At 38.4% G+C, this 22841-nt stretch overlaps 1 protein-coding gene across 2 annotated transcripts in view; it reads left to right on the top strand.

The window, feature by feature from the left end:
• Nucleotides 1-22841, top strand: part of EDIL3 (EGF like repeats and discoidin domains 3) — a 269363-nt gene that overhangs the window by 240661 nt on the left and 5861 nt on the right. For both annotated transcript variants that reach the window (XM_048932253.1, XM_048932252.1), the window contains one exon: nt 9923-10078. In XM_048932253.1, coding sequence (XP_048788210.1) covers nt 9923-10078 — 156 coding nt within the window. The remainder of the gene's footprint in view (nt 1-9922; nt 10079-22841) is intronic.

The following is a 22841-nucleotide window of genomic DNA, read 5'->3' on the forward strand; positions in this document are numbered from 1 at the left end:
TGGCATAGGTTCTAGTTGCCTGACGTAGGTGGCCATTTGAGGAGTGACAGTGGAGGGCTGAACATGCAGAAACCTTTTTCTCTGGAGTTGTATAATCCAGCATTGTGTGTGGGCAGTTCAGAAATTGTTCCATACCTCTGACAGGTAGATTTCAGGTTTCTTACCCTTGTAAAAAAAAAAATTTAAAGGCCTTTTGCAATGTTACATGGAAAACCGGGATAGATAAATTATTGAGAAAGCCTTCTGCATTATGTTGTCTTACATTCTCACATAGGCCATGATATAAAAATCTGGATCTGAACTGTTTGGAAGTGTATTTAACACAAATTTCTTATTGAAAATTTGTGCGATTTCACCCAGTGAGTTAGGTGGGTTTTTTTGTTCTTTTGTTGTTTTTTTGTTGGTTTTTTTTTGTGCAGCTCTCACCAGAAAAGGTTTCTGAGTTCTAGAATGGCAACATGTGTAAGCTATTTGATTGTAACTTCTGTCTGGAATGTGAAATTCCATTCTTACTAAGCCTACTTTTCCTTACTTAGATGAGAAACTGAAACCTTGACATGTGGGCCTAGTAGCCAAGATACTGATCACCTAAAGCACACCTTCTCATCTTGCATCTCTCAGCTTGTGTTGTTTTGGTTTTTCTGTATGTTTTCACTTTTTTCCTCTCCCATTTATCTCAGTAAAAAATGATTTGCTTATTTTTTAAACTTTGGGGGCACAGAGAAATATTTCTCCACATAACCCTAGACTTGGTCAACAGTTTTAGCGAAGTGTTAATCCCTTGAATCAGTCATGCCTTCTGCTTTCCACATGCTCCGCAATAGGTGCAGAGAGCTGATAAGCATTACAAGGTGTTTTGAAAGCCAAGAATATATGTCTGTGTCAGATCAAAGACAGAACTGAGTCCCAGGGTTGGATACATCCTGCCAATAGCTTAGTCTTATTTTGACCAGAGGCCTGTATGTGAAGCTCTAATAGTGACTCCAGGATATCGTTTTGACTTATAACAGATAATCTTTCTTATGTCCTGGAGAATGAAGGTTAATATACTTTTTAATTGTATTCAAACCAGTGCATCATGAGCTTATTGCCTTAGAATTGCCAAGGCATTTAGTTTACAAGGAAGAAAAATCTTGATTTATTCCATAAATCCTGAAAAAATACTTTAATAACTAAAATAAAACATTACTTAAGAATATACCTAAATGTCAGTGCATCAATTTCATTTATTTCTCCAGGTTATTAACAATGTGTCACTGGAAACAAAAGCCTGTCTTATCACTTTGGGGCATGGGGGGGGAAGAAAGGAAAAGGAACCTCATTGTTTTTGAAGCCTGGTAGTACAGTTTTGACATTTTTAGTTTATAGCTACAACTGCATAGCTTTATGAAACAGGTTATGCATAACAATCTTGGCTGACAGATGGGCAAAGTCATTCTTAGAACGAATGGCTGAATGATGCTGTCTTGGCTGCATTTTCTCTGAAAGTAATGCACAGATCTTTTAAATACAAGGAGTTACTTCAACCTGAAATCTGCTTATCTTCTAGGCAGATTCAACTTTGCTTACAGGCATATTTTTGTTAGTACTTCCACAGTTCAGTAGTTATATTAATGATTCGTCACTTTGCAGTATCTTCTGTGCTAGCTTATCTTTCATTTATTTGTTGATCGATAGCCTGGATATCTGTAGATTACTGGGACATTATTATGTACTGTAGAAAATACTTGCAATGTTATTAATCAGTGAGAAAAAAATGACCAAGTGAATAATGAACTTCCATTTTAGCACCATTATTTTTCATTTTAAAAATAAAATGATCTGCTCATGCATAGGTGAGCCCATTTATGACCTCAGGTTTTTTTGAAGGTACTTATCAGTATTGCAATAAAAGATACTGCATCATCACCCTTACAGAAAACTGAGCAGAAGTCACAGTAGTTCATTTCCAGGGAAGGATTTTGTTTTCTCAGTCATTGCATCACCAGCTTTTTATTTCAGTTTAAAAACTGTAATGCTCCAAAATCCTTAAGACAAATGAAATCTGAAATAACTAGATTTCTACTGATTGCAGCTGAAAAGTTTATGCTGTTTCAGAGAGCTGCTATAAAGTGTTAGCTTCCTCATCCTTTATATTTCAGGTTATCAGGAGTGATTTTGAGGCTTCTAGTTAAACAGACCACATTTCCACAAGTTTCCTCCTGCCTGTGTTTGCCAGTGTTTTACTGCAGTGGTTTTTAGAAGAAAACAAGGGAACACACAAAGGGGACAGAACCTACAGGATAGTCATGTATGAATTCTTACAGATGAATTTTCTTGTCAATTTTAGATATCTTTCAGTAAAATAAAGAAGGATAGTAGATCTTCCTTGCACTTCCGACTATCCAAAGAGTATAGAGCATGTCTGCCGAGCATCTCCTCAGGATGATCATTTCCTTGTTCAAAGATAGGGGGAAAGAAAAACAGAATTAGCAATGGTTGATGTTTTTCTTATTTTGTTTTTACTTTGTTGTTTTTGGGTGTTTTTTTTTCACCTTCAGTTATAGTCAAAAGTTATTAGCATCATTATCATTAACATAATGAAGTTACTGCTCTATACATCTTGCAGAAATGTTCTCCTGAAAGACAGTCCTTATTTTCATCCAGTTTTATGTGCTCTTGTGCTTTTAAAGGCGTGTGCCATTGTGAGAAAAACTGAACGCAAATGAAAATTTCTACCTATTTCCATATCTATTTCAAGCCATACCTAGGTGCTGGGATCAGTCCACAGTCAGAGCTTGCATTAGTGTTCATTAGTTCATCAGGAACTACTGATGATCATGTTCATCCTCTTTTTTTTTTCTCTTTTTTTCTTTTGAATGTCTGAAGTACTGTTTTGTCCTTGTCTTTCCCACAAGAGCTCCAATTGATTGATCTAACACAGAATGGTATTACAGGTTCTTTTAATCAACTCTTCAAGTGTCCTGCAGTGTACCTCAAAAGCTTCTTCAAGCTCTGCCAGATGTCTGTGCCTGCCTAATCACCATTAATTTAACTCTCTTAGCATTATCACAAGGACTGGTAAGCTTTGAATATTCCACAGGAGATAGAAGGCCACTGTTGTTTTATGAATGGTGACCATTGGTGACCAATGCAATAATCCATGTAATCTCTGTTACAAACTCTATTCACATTTTGAGTAAAAATCACCATTGTACAGTATTGATGCGTTGAAATTCTACTGTATTCCACAGATGGGAAGTACTGAATGTTAGGAAGTTACAGATTTAATTATAATTAATGTTATAATTTTCAAATGTGAAATTCTCTTCAGAATACGTTCAGACCTGGGTAGACTGAGCATCACCTTTCCCATTAGGATGTGAATACTCTCTGATAAATTGTGAGAGTTACTGACACCCACAGAAATCATTCCAGTTTGTGGGATCTGTATGAAAACAGCATTATCTTGTGTGTACTGCAGGCAGGATTTACTGCTGTGCCTGTATGATCTCAGAACCTCAACTGCATTAAGTTCCCAAAGGTGCCTTTGAAAATCCAGACCCTAAGGCTAAAACTTTATTTTATATTTTTACATTTCAGGTTTGTGATATCAATAAAATGAGATTAGTGATGGTTTAGTTAAGTCTAGTTCTAGTAGGTTTCTCTGTAAGAAATAGATGCTGCTCTTCAGTGAGCTATGCAATGGATCCTATTAAGATTATCTATCTGAAAGTTTTCTTTAAATGCTGAAAAATTATATAGTAATTCAGATGTTGCTTTTTCCCCTTTTCCCCACAATACTCTCATTATAATGATTACTAAGTAGGTAAATATAGGATTCACACAATCTGTACTCTTTAGGAAGTAACCACTACTTAAGGAGCTGTTGATGTTGAAATGGAAGTTACCTTGAGCTTGTATGTGTGGTATGGTATGTGTGTTTCATACGTGCAAATTTCAGAGTAATGGCCTGAAACATGTTCCTGACAGTCCTTGAAGATTTCAAACAATGGGCCTCGTTCTGCAGTTCTTAGCTTTTAAATCGTACTGAGGAGAGCTGCATACTATTCTCCCTTAGTTTCTTACATGTAGTTGCTGCAGTCATAAAACAATACCGAGAAAATGCACTTTTTAAGAAGACACAAATAAGAGTAAATAAGAAATGAATGGTTGTATTTATTATCTTAGCTTACATGTCTACAGCTGTTAAAAATATAGCAACGTGACTTTCAAATAATGGTGAATTGTAAGCTTAAATTGAGAAATAAACAAGCAAAACAAACTAGTTTTTTGGAAGAAAAAGAATAGCATTCTTTTAATCTTATTTCATCTGAAAACAACCTTAGTTAAATGTGAATGTTTTTTATTTTATTTTGTAAGTATAAAAGTCCTTTTTAGATATCTGTTGAACAAAATGCTCTGAAATCGCTCTTCCTATAAAATTATTGTCTGAGAATCACAGAATAGCTCAGGTTGGAAAAGACTTTAAAGATCATCAAGTCTAACCACAACCAAACCCTATTACCCTAACTCTAATAACTCACCGCTAAATCATGTCCCTGAGCACCACATCCAAATGGATTTTAATCACATTCAGGGATGGTGACTCAACCTTCTCCCTGGGGAGTCTATCCAGATCCCTCTGTAGTGTCTTTCTCCCCTCTGGCAGATCAACACTCCCTCTCAAGCTTCATAGTTTACAATCAAGAAATGTTGTTAATAGCATATAGATGCTGCACATTTGCAGCAGGTTCTGTACCATCATCAGTTTTCCTTTTATCTCCAGAGATTTGGCATGGAGGAGAATACTGGGTGCCCAATTACAATGCTATACGATAAGGAGAGAGGCAATACTGACTTCATACTGTAGTCACTGCAAGCCTGTCATTCCTTTTCACAGGCTTGGATGCACATAGCAACTGTGCCAGTTTCCCCTGTAAAAAAATATGAAAATAGAGGTCTTGATCAGACAGTGAAAAATTTGCACAGAACGAACCGAGGGCATTAAACTATCTTGGTAATATTCAGGAACTAATCACGAATGCCTAATATTACCTTGAGCAGTCCAGAGTATCTGAGGCCTTGACACAGGGCAAGTGTATGTGATAGATCTCCACTTCAATGAAGTAGATGTCATGTGGAAGTCTTGTAAGGGTAGGTGCTACAGCCACCTTCTCACTTGTGTTGGACGCAGATTTCTTCTTTTTTTTCAATCCCTGATACTTCTACTCCAGGAGACTCTTGTTTGATGACTAGGAATACTCAGAATTTCATCTGTTTTATCTGGCATCAACTGATAGGAAAACAGCCCCCAGAGGTAAATTAAAGAAAACCTGGAGGAAAACTGACACTACTAAAAATTGCCAAATAAGTGGGCACAGGACTAGCTAAACTGGGAACAGGAATGTTGTCTCTTAAAAAGTAGCAGACTAAAATGAACTTTTAAAATATAGTTTTAAAAAACATGCATCATTAACTAAGCATTACCTTAACTCCCAGCACTCCATTAATTTTCAGTTTCCTCTTTCTATTCTGAATCTCCAAATTGAAGCTGAGATTGTGTGTACTGAAATGATAACATGTACTGTTGAAGGACAGCTGAGCCACCTCACCATTATCCTCATCACTTATAGGACATGCTGCCCCCTGGATTCTGTGCATTATTTCTTCTCCCCTAGTATTGCAGAGCAGATAAGGAATGTGTTGGGCTTTTTTAAGACTGTCTCCACTTTTCATGCTTTAGTTCATAGGATGGAGTATCTTCACAGAGCATGAAATGGATTGTTTCAAATGAAATTAAGCCAAAAGACATGCTTCAAAATTTGGTCCAGGCTAACTGGAAGTAAAACCCCTGTAGCACAAACTGTGTAGGCATCTTGGTCTCTAATCAATTACTTTTCTTCACCATTGCACTCTGCTGCTTGTCAGTATAAACATACCCTACTTATTGCCTATTGATTTCCCAGACTCCAATACTTTGATCCATCTGGATGGGTTTACTAGGTCACAACATCACAGAACAGTTGATGTCAGAGGTCATCTTGTCCAAACCTGCTCAGGTAGGGCCACCTTGAGCAGGTTGCTGTGTACTGCTACATAGATCCATCTCTTCCATTCACCTCTCAAATGCTGAATGCTTCTGCAGTTTGTGTCTTCTTGAAGCTTGCCTTCTTGTAAGCCAGAGCTGCAGTGTGTGTTTTTATTCTAGGAGAGATTCCTTGATCATCTTCCATATATTTCGTAAGAGCTGTCTGCTTCCTTTCCTGAGTTCTGTCATCAGTTTCCATGATTTATCATGGATATGCTCTTCCAGCAAACACTTGTATATTCATGTGTTTCTGCCAAGTATATAGAAGAAAGGGGGATGTTCAGAAGAGAAGAGAGAGGAAGGAGTACTCAGAAAATTGCAGTAGTTGAACGTTTCTGCAGATTGAGGGTATCTGCATCTCTAGTTGCAGTTCTCAAGGAGTTCAGTTGAAAAGCGAGTTGTATGAGAATTGCACACATCTGCACAGACAGATGAGGAAAGTCTAGGTTTTTTTTAGTTCACAGAGCAATTATGTGACTGTTTTCTCCCTACTTATAGCGTAGGTACTAGTCACTCTATGTTGAATTGTACAGTGCCTTGCAGTTTATGCTACAAATTCATGCAGCGGTTCACTACAATGTTTCATATTCAGGTGGATTTATCTTTACACTTTTCTTCAATTCTTCGAATCACATTGAGTCATCTTCAGTGTCAGAAGCAAGGTGGGAAACATATTTACAAAGGGGACTGCTACAGCCCAAGAGAGTTCTCTCAGACACAAGGTGTTAAACTGCTTTTTGATCTGCTGCTTGTAGAAATGTACATTAGACTGTAAACCATGGTTCTTCGTGTAACAAGCTAATGAGCCTATCAGTTGCAGTCTAATTGCCTCTACCTCACTCTAAATTCTGCTGCACTAAAAAAGTCAAAGTCACATTCTAATCTGGTTAATCACATTCAGCTTTGAAGAGCATATAGTGGCTGTGTGTTAATTCAACTTCTCTCCCTGGCAATTTGTTTGATTGCCTGTTACTTGCAATCTGCACTAACTGAATAAATGTATTCTGCATCCTGATGGGAAGGTACGACTTTCTGTTAAGGTATTTAAATGTGGATGTTTTGCTTAGAAATTGAAGTAAGCTCTTCTCACCTTTTCATTCCTAATTATTTTCAGTTGGAAGGATGAAAAGCAAGACTGTTTTAACTCTTTGCAAAAGGTAATAAAGCAATAGAATAAAAGCAGGTTTTTAGATAGTAAGTTAAAACCACTCTTCATGAAAGCTTCATACTGGCTTATGAAGAAAAAATTAAATATGATACTAAAGTAAGAAAAAAGAATAGTACATCCTTTTCTTTCTCTCCACCTCCAGCAATTTATATTGTTTGTATTGTCAAAACCTAGACTTAGAACAGACCCTGTCTATTAAACCTTACTTCTTTCTTTCTCTTTTTTTTTCATATAATTAACATGCACAAGCACACACACACCGAAACATGTGTATGTATGCTATGTACGTCTTTCATAAAAAGGCTGAACATGTGCCAAATTACCTTCCAGATTCCCACATCATTTTTCTGAACAAGACTGCAAGGCCACTGGGTATGTCCCATAAGTGCAAAACATTTGTTGCCAGCACATTTTTATTAACCCTGGATCTGGGTGATAATAAGGATGTATTGTGATTTTATCTTTGAAATTCCCTGAATCTTAATAGGACGTTTTCTTGCTGTTCTGAATTTCAATGAAAAATACTCTGAACATCATGGCCATTTTAAATATTACTGAAATCCTTTTAGATTAATTTTGACATTTTAAAAATAGCCAAGTGTTTTTAAGGAAATATCTTTCCAAGTAAGCAGGAGAGAGATTAGCTTTTAGTATAAGAAACCACATAGAAGAGGTTATGCTTGGAAAATGTTAATGTAAAAAATATTTATAAACAGAATTTAAAGTTGACTCTGAAAAGTTTAGTTCAAATGCTGCCCAGAAGTGTGGATCAATTAATGATTCTTTACCAGGTCAGCCTTTCTGAAAAGCGGATCCAACCATCTGAGCTCTGAAAAAAATATTGGGAATTAAGATCTGGATACTCTGAGTTTATTAATTCATTTTAAAAATCTAACTAGCAGTGCCTGATTCCCAGCAGTCCGCTTGGGTTGTGGAAGTCAGTCTCCTGCACTTGCTACGGAAGAAATAAGTTGTTTCAAGCAGACTATGAGAGCTGCTCTTGGTTCAGTCCTTCCTCTCTCCACTGAACAAAGAGAAAACCAAAAGGGTTTCTCCCTGCAGGGCTACTTCCCGTAGGTTCCAAGGTGCTCCTCTGAGCCATATTGCTTCTGTTGGATGAGAATAAATCCTTTTCTTCTGATAGAATCAAAATTCTAAGATCATCTGTGGCAATGCCATTTTCCATGTGCTGTTATGGTATCTCAGTACTAAAAGTTTTATTTTACTCCTCTTCTGGAAATGATTTGTTACTCATTATTTGCTACTTGTCATCAGATATTGGGGCAGATGTATTCAGTCTTCCTTGTTTGGTTGCTCCTAAGAGGCATTTTTCCTCTTCATTTCTTAAAAACATGTCTTTACATATTTCTGCATTTTCATCTTTATGGGATGCAAACTGTAGTCCCCAGCCTGTAAAAGCATTGACTCAGGTTTGATGACTTCTGATGCTCATTTATTTTTTCTCCTTTTCCCATTACTAATTTCTTATGTTTTCACAGATGTTCTTCTCCCTTGCCCTACATTTTCATTCCAAATCTGGCCTTTTCAGATGAGCTCAGCTTCAAAAAATTGCAATACTGAGTCTTCAGCATTTTATCAGTCAGATATTCTTTATTCCCTCATATTCTTCTTCAATTTTTTGTTGTTGTTGCAAAAACATATTCTTATACAGTTGAGCACTTCTCTGATTTTTTACCAGGATATTTTTACTATTAGTCTTGTTTGATTTAGCAGACAATATCAAAAATGCCGACTGCTTCACAGCTATTTATTGTCTGAAATAAATCTACTTTTCTTGTGGTGGTGGTGTTGTTCTTGTTTTTATTTCCGGTTTAATGCATTACTGGAGGACACAGAATCAAATGCCTTCACATTTCCAGAAAATGTCAGTTCGAATAGGGACTGCAGTTGCTCCATTCTTCCTCTAAAAATGTGTTATTAGGTCAATTTATTTCTGTTATTGTGTTCTGTTCTTTGATCACTTTAAGCCAAGCCATTTGGCCCAGATCTGTTACATTCAGTGTTGAACTCTGGTTCCACAAAGCTGATCACAGATGTGCTGACCCATGTGAAAGCCACTTGAAAGATTTTATTAGGCATTAAGAGTCCTGCCTTGCATTTTTTAAATCTTTAGCTAAGATTATAAAATGAATAGCTCCAAAAGGTTAGTGAATGAAAAAGCTAGAGTTTTAGAGGTAGAAAAAAAGACATAAAGGTCTTAAAGTGAGTGGAACAGTTCAGCAGGAAAAGTGTGATAGAAAATGTTCTAAAAGACTTAATAAAGCACAGTGTCTGTCACTGCAGAGGAAATGGAATGGAGATGGAGAATCAACCTGTGACATACTCTATTCAGATTATTAGGAGCATGTGGGAGTGCTTTTTGGGCTGCAGATGGTTTGCGAGGACTGCTGTTTTGTTGGGAAGGTGGGCAGCACAATAAAAAATGGTGTGAGATCAGTCCTGGTATACCATAAGGGGATAAAAGTGATGATTAGTGTAAAGGAAAGAGGTGAATTGACCAATTACCCAGTGGTAATTGACCATTATATGGAACTGGAACATGCAGAAGTTGTTGCAAACTGTGCCAGTGTATCAGCAGCTTTTGATTTTGTGTGGTGTGAAGTCAGACTGCATACAGACACTGTTCTAATTACATTTGTTCTCCTGTGTTGTGTTTTGTTTAGGTTGATCTACTTGTCCCTACAAAAGTCACCGGCATAATTACTCAAGGAGCTAAGGATTTTGGTCACGTCCAGTTTGTGGGATCCTACAAGCTTGCCTACAGTAATGATGGGGAACACTGGGTCATATACCAGGATGAAAAACAGAAGAAGGATAAGGTAAAACAAGGAGAAAACTGAAATTTCAGTTGCACGTAGAGAAGACTATAACTGTGGTAATTCCAGTGCAAGGAGGTGGTAGCCTATTGTATGCTGCTTGTTTTATAGGGTTCCTATGCATAGGGTCCCACAGATAAAAGTGAAGGTGAATAAAAAAGAGCAATATAAAACAATGACATTCACAGGGCAATAATATGATACCTATCCGTGCAGTGCACCTAATTTAATGTTGTTAAATATGGGGCATAAAACTTTACAGTTCTTTTCTTTATTGGAATTATTTCTTCCTTTAACTCAAGAGAAGGAAGTATATAAATAACAGTTTATTTGTTAATAATAATGTAAAATAACAGTTTATCATGTCTCGGTACATATTTTGTAAGTATTCACTATTTTCTGTAATTTTCTGTAAAGCACACATTTAATTTACCTCATTACCTATCCATTTCTAATTTTTTTTTTTTTTAATGGAAATTATTCACTCCAGGGTTTTGAATACCCGATGGAAAGATTATTTTTATTACACTATCATGAGAATACAAAACACAAAAAGTTTCAGAACTTCCCTAGCAAATGTTTAATGGGGGGTGTAAAGAAAGTGTGGATTTAATGACTGATTTACCTAGAAGCAGTTAACTTGTTATTTAGGGTATTATTCACTGTATATTTCCTTTATACTGTGTAACATTTTTATACCACAAAGACCTGAGTGCATGTGCACTGCTTTAGAGAAACATGAAGAATGCTGGCAAAATGTCTGATTGAACTGAAAGATCTACTACTAAAAATATCAGATGGGGCTGATACACCTGACGTGTATGCCTAAATCTGGTGGATTTTGCATCTGTATTCAGGGTAGTAAGTATTCCCACTTTCACAATAAGGCCCCCTTATGGTGTCCAAGCCAGGGGCCCCAGCACAGGAATGATGAAGAGCTGTTGGAGCAGATCCAGAGTGCTGGCGAGCTTTTCCTGCGAAGAAAGGTTGAGGGAGCTGGGAGGCTCCAAGGAGACCTCAGTGTGGACTTCAAGCACTTGAAGAGAGCTTATAAGTAGGAGAAGCCTGATGGGTTTTTTACACAGTTTGGTCATGATGGAACAAGGGGAATGGCTTAAAACTACCAGGAGAGTAGGAGGTTTAGGTTAGATGTTAGGAAGAAATTTTTTATTCAGAGGGTGGCAAGGCCCCGGCACAGCTGCCCAGAGACCCAGAGAAGCTGTGATGCCCCTCCCCTGGAGATATCCAGGGCCATGTTGGATGGGGCTCTGTTGTAACTTGATCTAGTGGGTGGCAACTCTGTCCACATCAGGCAGTTAGACCTAGATTATCTGTAATGTCTGTTCCAAGCTAAACCATTCTGTGAGTCTGATTCTGTGAAATGAATGCTCATTTAATAGTGGAAGATATCCTACATAATTGGATTAAATATGTGCATAACTGCATATCTATGCATAGAAATGTTATATCTGTAAAAAGATTGTTACCAAAAAATGACATTGTCAGCTCAAAGAGCCAAGTCACATTTCACTGTTGTTCAATCCTGCAAAGGGATTTTTCCCTGTCAAATTCTAAAGGTTTTTAAAAAGGTAAAACTGTTATTTTAGCCATCCACCTGAGAGGGTCCTGACACCTATGATTATGGAAGTGTCTAGTATAATTGGTTGTCATATAAAGATTGGAAAGAAACAACTCACCTTTTGAAGATGTACTGTAAATATATTCAACGTAAATGACAGATAGGCACTTCAGCACTTCCTACACATTCCATTTTAAATCCCTGGCATTTAAAAGTGGAAGAATCCACTGTGAAAGAAATATCTTCTCCAAGCCAAAATTCAGATAGCAAAGCGTTACATTCATTTTATTGAAAAAGAAAACACACATTCCAGTCTCTAGAGAGAAACACAGTAACAGTCACAAGGAAATCTAGAAGAAAATGCATTCTCACTTAACAGCACTGGTCCGACTAGGCTTGTTAATAACATTTGCCAAGGCAATTAAATTCTTTTCACTTTCATCATCAGGTGGATTGCTAATTGCTGTATGTATAGTCCTCTAGGAACAACGGAAAACTCTTAATCATTGTCTTATTAAAACATCTCCCACCCCATATCAGTTTACATCCCAAAGAATAAAATAGATGCATCTTATTCTTTAAGAAATCAAGAGCAAATACAGGCAGAATATGATCAAACACGCTTAGCTCAAAATTACAAATTATATCTTCTGAATTTAAATTTGTACAAAATAAACAAGATCAGTAGGCAAGAGTCTAGACTTTAGTCTTTTGATCCACAAACATCAAACAAAAGCATACTCACTATTCTAAATTTCTTCTATATAGAAAAAGTTACCCAGAGTCTGACATTCGAAAAATGCTAGCTGTCAGTCAGTGAGCTTGGCATAACCACATGGGAGGTAGGACTGGAAAATATCTCAACTGATCAGGCAGTACCTCTTGACCTATGGAGGGACTACTCTCCTACCCATCTCTTTGAGGTCTTCTGGAACAGGCTGCCCAGAGAGTTTGTGGATGCCCCGTCCCTGGAGGTGTTCAAGGCCAGGTTGGATGGGGCCCTGGGCAGCCTGGTCTGGTATGGAATGTGGAGGTTGGTGGCCCTGCATGTGGCAGGGGGGTTGGAGATTCATGATTCTTGAGGTCCCTTCCAACCCTGGCCATTCTGTGATTCTGTGATTCTGCACAGAAAATGGGATTCAGCAAACCCATAGGCCCTGAGTGCCATCTTAGGGGTAGGTGCAAATAGTTCTTCATTATTTGAATGAAGGTTAAAAACAGGTAGTTTAAAAAATCAGCATAGTAATTAAATTCATTTACCTGTCCTTCACATTATCAAAGATGCAATGCTTATACTGTAACCCACTCTAACATGTTCATAGAAGTAGCCAGTGATGAAGTTTTTGCAATATAAGCAGTCTACCCCAGGGCTCCAAAGAGGTAGAAAGGTCGTTTCTTTCTCTTACTCAGTAATACTGTGTTGTCCTCAGTTTGTTTTTGTTGATGCATGCTAACATTTCTTCTCAGCTTATTGTGGGGAAATATAATCATCATTCCTTTAGTCTTTCAGTGTTTCCTAATACAGTCTGTTTTCTGAGCATCAGATCATTCTTTTGAATCCTGCTTGGACCTACTTCTGACACTGGTCATTAATTTCTAAGGTCTGACTTTGTACATACCATTATTAAATTGTAGCATGCAATTCTCCAATTTGCATTTCTCCAATTTGTCAAGACCATTCTAAATTTTGATTCCACTTTCCAAGATGGGAAAATGTTCTGCATTTTTAACAAGCTAATAGATTTCCATCATCTATTTCATTATTGAGAGCATATAAATTATCTTTGTCTCAAGGCATCACTCATCACTCAGTAAAAACTTCTGGTTTTACATATAGCCCTTTGTTGTCTCTCCAGCCCAGGATGCCTTAGTGCAGTGTGCTCTCATGGGATTTGCCCACAGACTGTGTACAACAGTAGTACTAGGTATTCTCTGACCCACTCCTTTGTCCATAATTTGCAGCAGAGTGGCACAAAAATGCAAATGAAAAATGAAAACGACCAAATAAAAAGCAATTCCTCAGAGAGCAGAAGAGAAACAGCATCATTTGTCCTATCTAATAGTTCTATCCCCGCGCAAAAGCCACAACAATTTCCTTTGCTCTTGTAAAGGTTTGAGGTTTGGCTCAAAATGGAAGAACATTTTAGAAGATACTATGTTTACACAGCAAAATGAAACTCTTTAAGAAAGATTTCCTCTGACCCCTGAAGATACAGAAAAGAGATAAAAGATAAACACTAGCAGCTATCAACAGCAGCAAGCATAAATCGTTCATAATTTACCCTAATTCATTCTATTTATTATGTGAAATGATTTTTTAAGAGAAAAACAGAACAAATAGATTTCTGATTACCTCCTCCAGTAATCTACTCATCCTAGTAGTCTTGGTCCAGTAATTTAAGGGAAAGACAGTTCCAAAACTTCTGAGGGAAAGGAAGAGAGTATGAAAAAAAATAACTTGTTTTAAAGTCCTAAGAAGTGTGTCATTTTATGATGACAAAGCATCTCAAGTGCAGAAATTACAGATTTGTTTCTGACTGTAGTAAGGATTTATGGATGAATGTTGTGACTTTAAAACATATAGAAATAGGAACTGAGAGGTTAATCCTAAACTACCCACTGTTGGGCAGTTTACAGGATGAATCCTAACATATCAGTCAGTCTTAATGAATTCCTAAAGCTATTCTCTTCTCCCTTTTTTCCATATAATGTGTGAAATTACCTTAGAGAGAGACAAAAAAGAAAAAATAGAAACCAAACACTGTTATCTTGTATTCAAAAATGCATTATCTGCACCCTGCATCTTTGATAAATCTGCAACACATAAATTAGTTGTTTCAAACAGAAGAAAATGTGGTATTCAGTTTTCTTTGCACAGTTCCTACTGGAAATGATGTTCCAAGAACAGGCGCCTGCAGCTCCTCATTGGCTTCTGCTTTTTCATCTGCTTTCATCTGAGTTCACAGCTCTGCTAAGCTTCTAGGAAGGCAGAGTAAAAGGTACTAGGGAAAAAAAGTTAAAAGGAAAAAGAAAATGTTTCTTCAAATAATGATGCTTTTCTCATTCATTTTAAATAGTTTGAATCAGATCTGTGAAAAAATAAGAATACTTCTCCTGTTCTCTTCAAGTCACAAGGAAGAATTTACATTGCCGGTTGGCAAGTAGGAAGAAACTACATTTTAGTAAAAGGACCACAGCCAATAGCTATCTTGTTTTTCTCAACTAGAGGTCAGTAGCTCACTGTGCCAATGTTAAGGAGATCTAAACCAAATTTGACCTTTTTTTAATAACATTCCAAATGTGATTTATAAATTACATGGCGTGCTGTAGGTAGCTCAAGGCCAACTGTGATGTCAAATGGTATTTTACAGGCTGATTTCTGAAATGAAAGAACATAAGAAAGTAAGCTAAAGGACAATGTGCAAGCTGCATTTTGTCAGTTATTATTAGCTAAGAGACATGCAATTAACTGCAGGCAGGCAGTTTCTCCTGTGCAGATGGTCACTAGATTTCTGGACAAATTGAAGAGCTAGTTATAAGCTATGTGCTTTCTTATCTGGTTAATTGCCATAGCAACAGAAAGCAGAAACATATGTTTAAGTGAAAAGTTAGATTGTCAGATGGAAAATCTTTCTGCTAGACATCGCTAATGTTTTATCTTTCTGATGTTTAATTATAATAATACCTGATTTATACTTACAGATCCAGTTCATACATATAATTCACATCACTGTCATATTTAAACATCATTTTTATATTCTTGTTTAAGTGATTGCTGCAATAGGGAAATCATAAAATACTGATAGAGACTTTATGTCCTTTGAAGGATGATGAAGGAACTGGGAGTAATAGTAGGAGACAGTGCTTTTCTTGGTTCCAGCTGGTGACTGGGACCTGGGTAGAAGGAGGGGAACGTATCAGTTAAATGAATGGCTGCATGGATGGTGTCACACAAGTTTTGGAATTCTGTGATCTTGGATGCATCTTTAAGGTCAGTAGTCTAGATGAAGTGCCTCTACACCAGAGCGTGGAGTCTGGGAAATAAACAGAAGGTGGAAGCCATGGTGCAATTAGAAAACTATGACTTGATTTCCTATCCCAGAAACATGGTGGGATGAATCGTACAACTGGAATTCTGCAGTCAAATGCTAAAAGCTTTTTGAAGGGATAGGTGGTGCAGGAGGGGCATTGCCCTCTAAGTTAAGAAGTAGATAGACTGTGAAGAATTGCCTCCGAGAAACATCCATGGTCGTATGGATTAAAATTAGGAACCATATCACTGAAGGTCATGCAGTGGTTGGGGTCTATGGCAGACTGTCTGATCAAGAGCAGCCTATTGATGAAGCCTTCTTGTTTCAGTTCCAAGAATTATCATGTTCACGGGCTCTCATTCTGGTGGGGGATTTCTAACACCTGGATATCTGCTTGGAAGGCTACATGGCAGGCTGGAAACAATCCAGGAGACTCCTGGAGTCTGCCGAAGATGACTTGCTGGTATTGGATGGTCAGGTATTGGATGAAACAAGCAAAAGTGTAGCTTTATTGGACCTGGTGCTCATCTGGGCTGTAACAGCCATGCTCTGGTTGAGTTTGTGATCACAAGTGATATGGACCTGGCAAAAAGCAAAGTCGGGACACTGAAATTCAGGCTGTGTAAGGAGTTATTGGATGAGATCTCCTGGGAAACTGTCCTTAGGAACAAAGACAGAACAGAGCTGGCAGCTCTTCTGAGAGCACAAGAACTCTCCATCCCCCAGCATAAGAAATTAAGCAGAAGAGATAGGAAACCAACATGGCTGAGCAAGGACTTGCTAGTCAGATTGGGGGATAAGACAGAAATGCACAGGCAGCAGAAGTAGGGAACTGTGGCCTGGGAAGAATAGAGGAATGCCATCTGGACTCACATGGATGGGATCAGAAATGGCAAGGCACAGAGAAATGGCAAGGCACAGATGGAATTAAACTCTGTGAGAGATGTGAAAAATAACAAAAAGGACTTCTACTAGTACAGAAAGGAAAGGTGAAGAAGAATGTACCTCCATGATAAATATGAAGGGAGAAATGGCTACAGTGGACTTGGAGAAGGTTCAGGTACTCAATAAGTTCTTTGCCTGAGTTTTCAGTGGCAGTCAGGCTTCTCGTGTCTCTCAGTTCTCAAAACTTCCAGGTGGGCTCTAAGGGAGCAAAATCCCTCCAACTGCAAGCAAATCAAGTTCAAGAGCATCTGATAAGACTGACTATACACAGGTCTGTGGGACCAGATGCCATGCATCCCAGTATCTTAAAGGAACTGGCTGATGCAGTTGTTGAGCCGTTCTCCAAAAAGCTGTGGCTGTTAATTGAAGTCTTAAACATCAGTCCCGTTTTTAAGAAAGGGTGAAAGGAAGACCTGGGGAATTGTAGGCCAGTAAGTCTCACTTCTGTGCCTGGGAAAATCCTGGAATGGATCCTCTGGCAGTTCCATAAGGCACATGCAAGACAAGGACTGTGCCAACCAGTATGGCTTCTCCAAGGCATAATTGTGCTTCACAATCTAGTGGCCTTCTATGATGGAGTGATGGTGTCAGCACAAAAAGGAAGGCCAACTGATGTCATCTACCAGAATTTCATCTTTATGATATGCTTTCATATCATATTCTTTTATCTAAATTGGAAAGATGTGAACTTGAAGAGTGGATTATTCAGTGGATAAGGAATTGGCTGGATAGCTGCAGCCAGAGGATTGTGGTCAGTGGTTCTGTGCCCAGGTGGAGACTGCTGACAAATATCTGTCAGAGGTTCGTCTTTGGACCAGTGCTCTTCAGAATCTTTATCAGTGACCTAGATAGTGGGGTTTAGTGTACCCTCAGCAAGCTTGCTGATGGCATTGAGCTGAACAGTGGATATAATGGAAGGAATGCAATTCAAAGAGACCAGGACAAGCATGAAAAGTGGGCCGCCGATAACTTAATGACATCAGCAAGGCCAAGTGCAAGGCACAAGGCTTAGAGCAATCCCAGTGTACTAACTGGGAGAAGCACTCATTGAGAACAGACCTATGGAGAAGGATTTGGGTATTTTGGTGGATAAAAGTTTGATGTGATCCAGCAGTGTGCACCTGCAGCCGAGGAGGACAACTGTATTCTGGGCAGCATCAGAAGAGTGGTGACAGCAGGATGAGGGAAGAGATTGTTTCCCCTCTACTCTGCCCTTCTAAGGTCCCACCTGGAGTACTGTATCCAGGCCTGGGGCACCCAGTACAAAAACATTGTGGAGCTGTTGGAGTGAATTCCAAATGAGGCCACAAAGATGATCAGATAGCTGGAATGCCTCACCTAGGAAGAAAGATTGAGGGATCTGAGTTTATTCAGTCTGGAGAAGAGAAGGCTCCAGGGAAAACTCACAGTCTCACAGTGTTTAAAGGGAGCTTATAAACCGGAGAGAGACTGACTTTTTACATGGGCTGATAGTGATAAGGCAAGGGGAAATGGTTTTAGACTAAAGGAGGAGATGGAGAATTAGGTGTTCAGAGTAAATTCTTTCCTCAGAGGGTGGTGAGGCATAGACTGCCCCGAGTTATGAATGCTCCATCTCTGGAGATGTTCAAGGCCAGGTTAGGTGGGGCCCTGCGCAGCCTCATCTAGTGAGTGGTGTCCCTTCCCATGGCAGCCGCATTGCAACCAGATGATAATTAAGGTCCCCTCCAATACAACCTTTCTGTAATTCTAAGATAATATGATCATTACTATTTAGTAATGACCTGCTTAAAACAATATTTTAACCTTATGCTAACTTTTATGAAATTTCACTGAAAAAGTCTGTATTTCATCAGGCAGTTAGATTTCATTGGTCTTTGTCTGATCTGATACAAGTAAAAGGAGAGCAGAAATTTTATTTACAACATAGGATCTGCACTTCATTTTTTCTGTGTGGTGTGGGTAGTGTGTTGTGCTTTCCTGCTATTTTGCCTGAAGGAACTTGACTGATGATAAGGCTTGCACAAACCAAAACAGCCCTGTTGAGTATAAACAACATACATCAATATATTGACCCTGTGTAACATCAGGGCAAAGTTTCAACACTGTGTCTTGCCTCCCAGGGTCCCATTGCTTGTTTGTCTAAGTTTTTGAAGCCCTCAACCTAGGTTCTCCACTGATTTAAATTACAGGTGGTTCCTATTGCCCTCAGCTGAGCTAAAGTGAATTTCTGTAAACATTTATGAAGGGCAGTTGTTCTTCAGAATATTTCTTTTCTTGCTTGGCTTTGAACTTTCTGTCATAAACCACTTACAAACTGTGTGCAGTGGAGTAAATTTTCCATTTCAGGGACATGAGGAGATATATCAAGTAGAAAAAATGGCAAGAATGTGTTAAACGCACTTTACAAATTTAGAAGCTTTACATGCCTGCTATCTATTCAGAACTTGAGAAGATAATAAATATCACACTATACATCATTTTATTCATAGAAACATAGAGTTATGGAATTATTTTAGTTGGAAGATACCCTTAAAGGTCATCTTGTTCAACTCCCCTGCAATCAACAGGGGTACCACCAACTAGATCCTGCCACTCAGGGCTCTGTCCAGCCTGACCTTGCATGTCTCCAGGGACAGTACATCCACCATCTTTCTGGGCTGCCTGTGCCAGTGCCTCACCATCCTTATTGTAAAGAACTTCTTCTCTATATCCACTCTTTTAGTTTGAAACCATTTCCCCTTGTCCTGTCACAATTCTTGATCAAGAAGGATGTCTCCTTCTTTCTTACAACCCCCTTCAAATACTGAAAGGTCTCTATAAGGTCTTCCCGGAGGATTCCCAACTCTCTCAGCCTGTCCTAACAGGGAAGATGTTCCATTCCTTGGATTATTTTGGGGGCACATATCTGGACATACTCCAGCAGGTCAGTGTCTCTTCTGTACTGAGGACTTCACATCTGAATGCAGTACTCCAAGTGAGCTCTAAGAAGTGCTGAGTAGGAAGAGCAGGATCACCTCCTTCATTCTGCTGATCATGCTTCTTTTGATACAGCCCAGGCACAGTTGGCTTGCTGGGTTTTGAGAGCACACTGCTGGCTCATGACCAACTTGCAATCCACCCCCATGTCCTTTTCAGCAGCACTATGCTCTATCTTTACATTGTCATGCTTGTACTGATAGTGGGGGTTGCCATAACCCGGGTAAAAGACTTTGCATTTGTATTTGTTGAACCTTATGAGGTTCATGTGGGCCAACTGCTCAGCCTGTGTAGGTTTCTCTGGATAGCATCCTGTCCCCTTGGTGTGTTGACTGTACCACACAACATGGTGTCAGCCACAGATTTGCTGACAGTGTCAGTATCATTGATGAAGATATTAAAATGTGTTAGTCCCAGCACTGACCCCTGAGGCACACCATTTGTCACTGATCTCCCTCTGGACATTGAGATGTTGACTGCCATTATAAAAAAGCCACTAGGTTGATCAGGCAGAAATTGTCCCTTGTGAAGCAATGTTGGTTGTATGGGATCACCTCCTTGTCTTCCATGGGCTTCAGCATAGCTTCCAGCAGGATCTACTCTATCATACTCCTCAGCACAAAGGTGAGGCTGGCAAAGAGACTTTCTGAATATCAACTGAAAAGGAAGAATGTCCTTTTCTTCCCCTTACATCACTACATAAGCACAGGTGCGTGAACATGTCTGTTTGAAACACATATCCATTTAATTCAAAAAGCCTGCCCAATTTTTTATAGTGAAAAGCATCTTCCAGTTGTGAATTGTTCTAAAGTAAAACAGAATGCCTTTAAACAGCAGCTCTCTTTCTGCTAAGAAATCAGAACATCTTTCACCGTCTTTGACCTAATGTCATTCACTTGTAGCTTTGTAGCTCTTCATTGTGAAAAGAAATACTCCACCGAGCAAGAACAAAAATTTTCAATGCAAGTAAATGGATTGTGCAGATCTGCAAATTTCAGTCTTGCTTGAAGAAGTATTTTTCAATAAATGACAATAAAGAAATAATATGTTTCTGAAAGAAGGGAATATAACTATCAGAAACATTTTTCATTCAGCTTTCTTTTGAACTTGAAATGAATAGTTCCCCTTTATTTGTCATACTTACGAGATGTAATGCACTGAAGAAAAATCCAAATGGAAGCTAGATCTAATTACTCTTTTTAAATGGTCCGCCTCTAATATGATATTCAGGCTGGATGTTAGAAAATACTGCTTTTCCAGAAGAGTGATCAAGCACTGGAATGGGCTGCCCAGAGAGGTGGTGGAGTCACCAATCCTGAAGGTGTTCAAGGAACATTTGGATGTTGTGTTGAGGGCCATGGTGTAGTGAGAACTATTAGTGACAGGCAGATGATTGAACTGCATGATCTTGTAGGTCTTTTCCCACCTTGGTGATTCGGTGATTCTGTGATTTTATGAGCAGGATTAACTGCTCCAAGAACCTGTTTGAAATACTCTGGACAAAAAATATGGTTAACATTCAACAGACAGTATACTGACTTCATCATCTGAGACTTAGATGTTAAAGTCTCAATTCTTTGCTATTATCCCAAATAGCAGGAACTAATAATGCTAAGGCCAATGTAGACTTTCCATGTAATTTCAGTTTCTGTAAGACACGAGACCCAGAAATATTCTCTGCAGAGAATCAGGCTCCCTGAATTTTCATATATCTGAGGTATCCACTGACACAATGCTACAAACCCTATTCTACCCTTTGCCCCCACCTGTTAATTAGTGCTATGGATGTGCCCTGAAACCTGCTTTTAAGCTCCGCATTTACAGCAAGCATTCCTTATAATAAATTCAATTTTTCCAAGCTATTCTTCCTTAGATAGTTATTCTAAATTATCTTGTCATAAAACTTACTGCAGTTCTCTTTTTAAAATATGAATCAATTTACATTGTCATAATTTGAATATGTTGCTTAGGGCATAAAACACTTAGCTCTAATGAAAAATTTCAGTGAGTATTTAAAGGCAAGACAACCAGATACCTTGTTTGACACAGCTATAAGCAAGACTTGTTTATATTTCAGAAATCTTTTTTTGGCAGAGAATATCATTATGTATGTATTTTCTGCAGTTGTGGGTTTTTTTCACAAACTGGTCGTAAGTTATCGTACATAAAAGCACACTATCATACATTTTCTACTTTTTTATTTTAAAAGCAGCTGTAAAATACTGAGATACAGAGAAGCTACATATGTATGTGGGAAATATGTACGTGTAAACTTGCTGAAGTTTCTGAGTGAAAGTTTTAGTAACTTACACCTTTTAAGTATGCAGACTGACATAAACAGATACTCCCAGTAGAAAAATTAAAATAAAGCAAAAGCTTTGATCCACTTTTACATATCCAGGTACTTGGTGATTTAGGAGCTGCCCTGTTGTGTGAGGCTGGAGACCTGCCCAGACTAGGGAGCATGCATCCTCCAGCAGATGTCTTCCCAGTTTCCTGCACTCTTCTACCTGCATGTTTTGCAGTCCTTGGCTATAGATCCTACCCCTAGCAGTTTATCTCACTTTACTAATACCTAAATACTGTGAGAAAGAGTACCACAGTTTGATTACACGGTGTGTGAAACAGCACGACCATTAGGTGACTCATTCATTTCATTCTACAGGAACAATGCAGTGTTGTCTGTGATTGATCTCCATGCCATTTATGATGTTATAGACATCTATCACATGTCCTTTCTTCCAAGTTTCTTAACTTCATTAGTGAGCTTAAGCTGAGGTAAAACGAAGAATGAAAAATTCAGTAGTAAATTTTCTATCCCTGGATGTTTTTCAAGAAAAGAGTAGATGTGGCACTGTGGGACACGGTTGAAGGGCATGGTGGCGATGAGTTGATGGTTGAACTTGATGAGCTTGGTGGTCTCTTCCAACCTTAATGATTCTATGATTTTAAATTTGCCACTGGTCTACTGCAACGCATTCAGTATGTTTGCTCATGGGATGCTATATTTCATGCCAGTCACATTTGGGGATGTTCACAAAGCTTCTCTCGTTGATAAATCTGTTTTGCTAAAATCCTTGATCTAGCAATTTTAATTTCCTGAGACTGTATCTTGAATTTTGAAGGATGCTAAATTTTACATTTGCATAAATTAGTATCTGAAACAGATGAGTTCAGTTTCAGGTAATAATGACATTGTGTATGATTTTACATACACTTTCGTGGCTCTAAGAAAAATAGTATAATCCAACTC

This window comes from Lagopus muta, chromosome Z (assembly GCF_023343835.1).
Source record: "Lagopus muta isolate bLagMut1 chromosome Z, bLagMut1 primary, whole genome shotgun sequence".
Lineage (NCBI taxonomy): Eukaryota > Metazoa > Chordata > Aves > Galliformes > Phasianidae > Lagopus > Lagopus muta.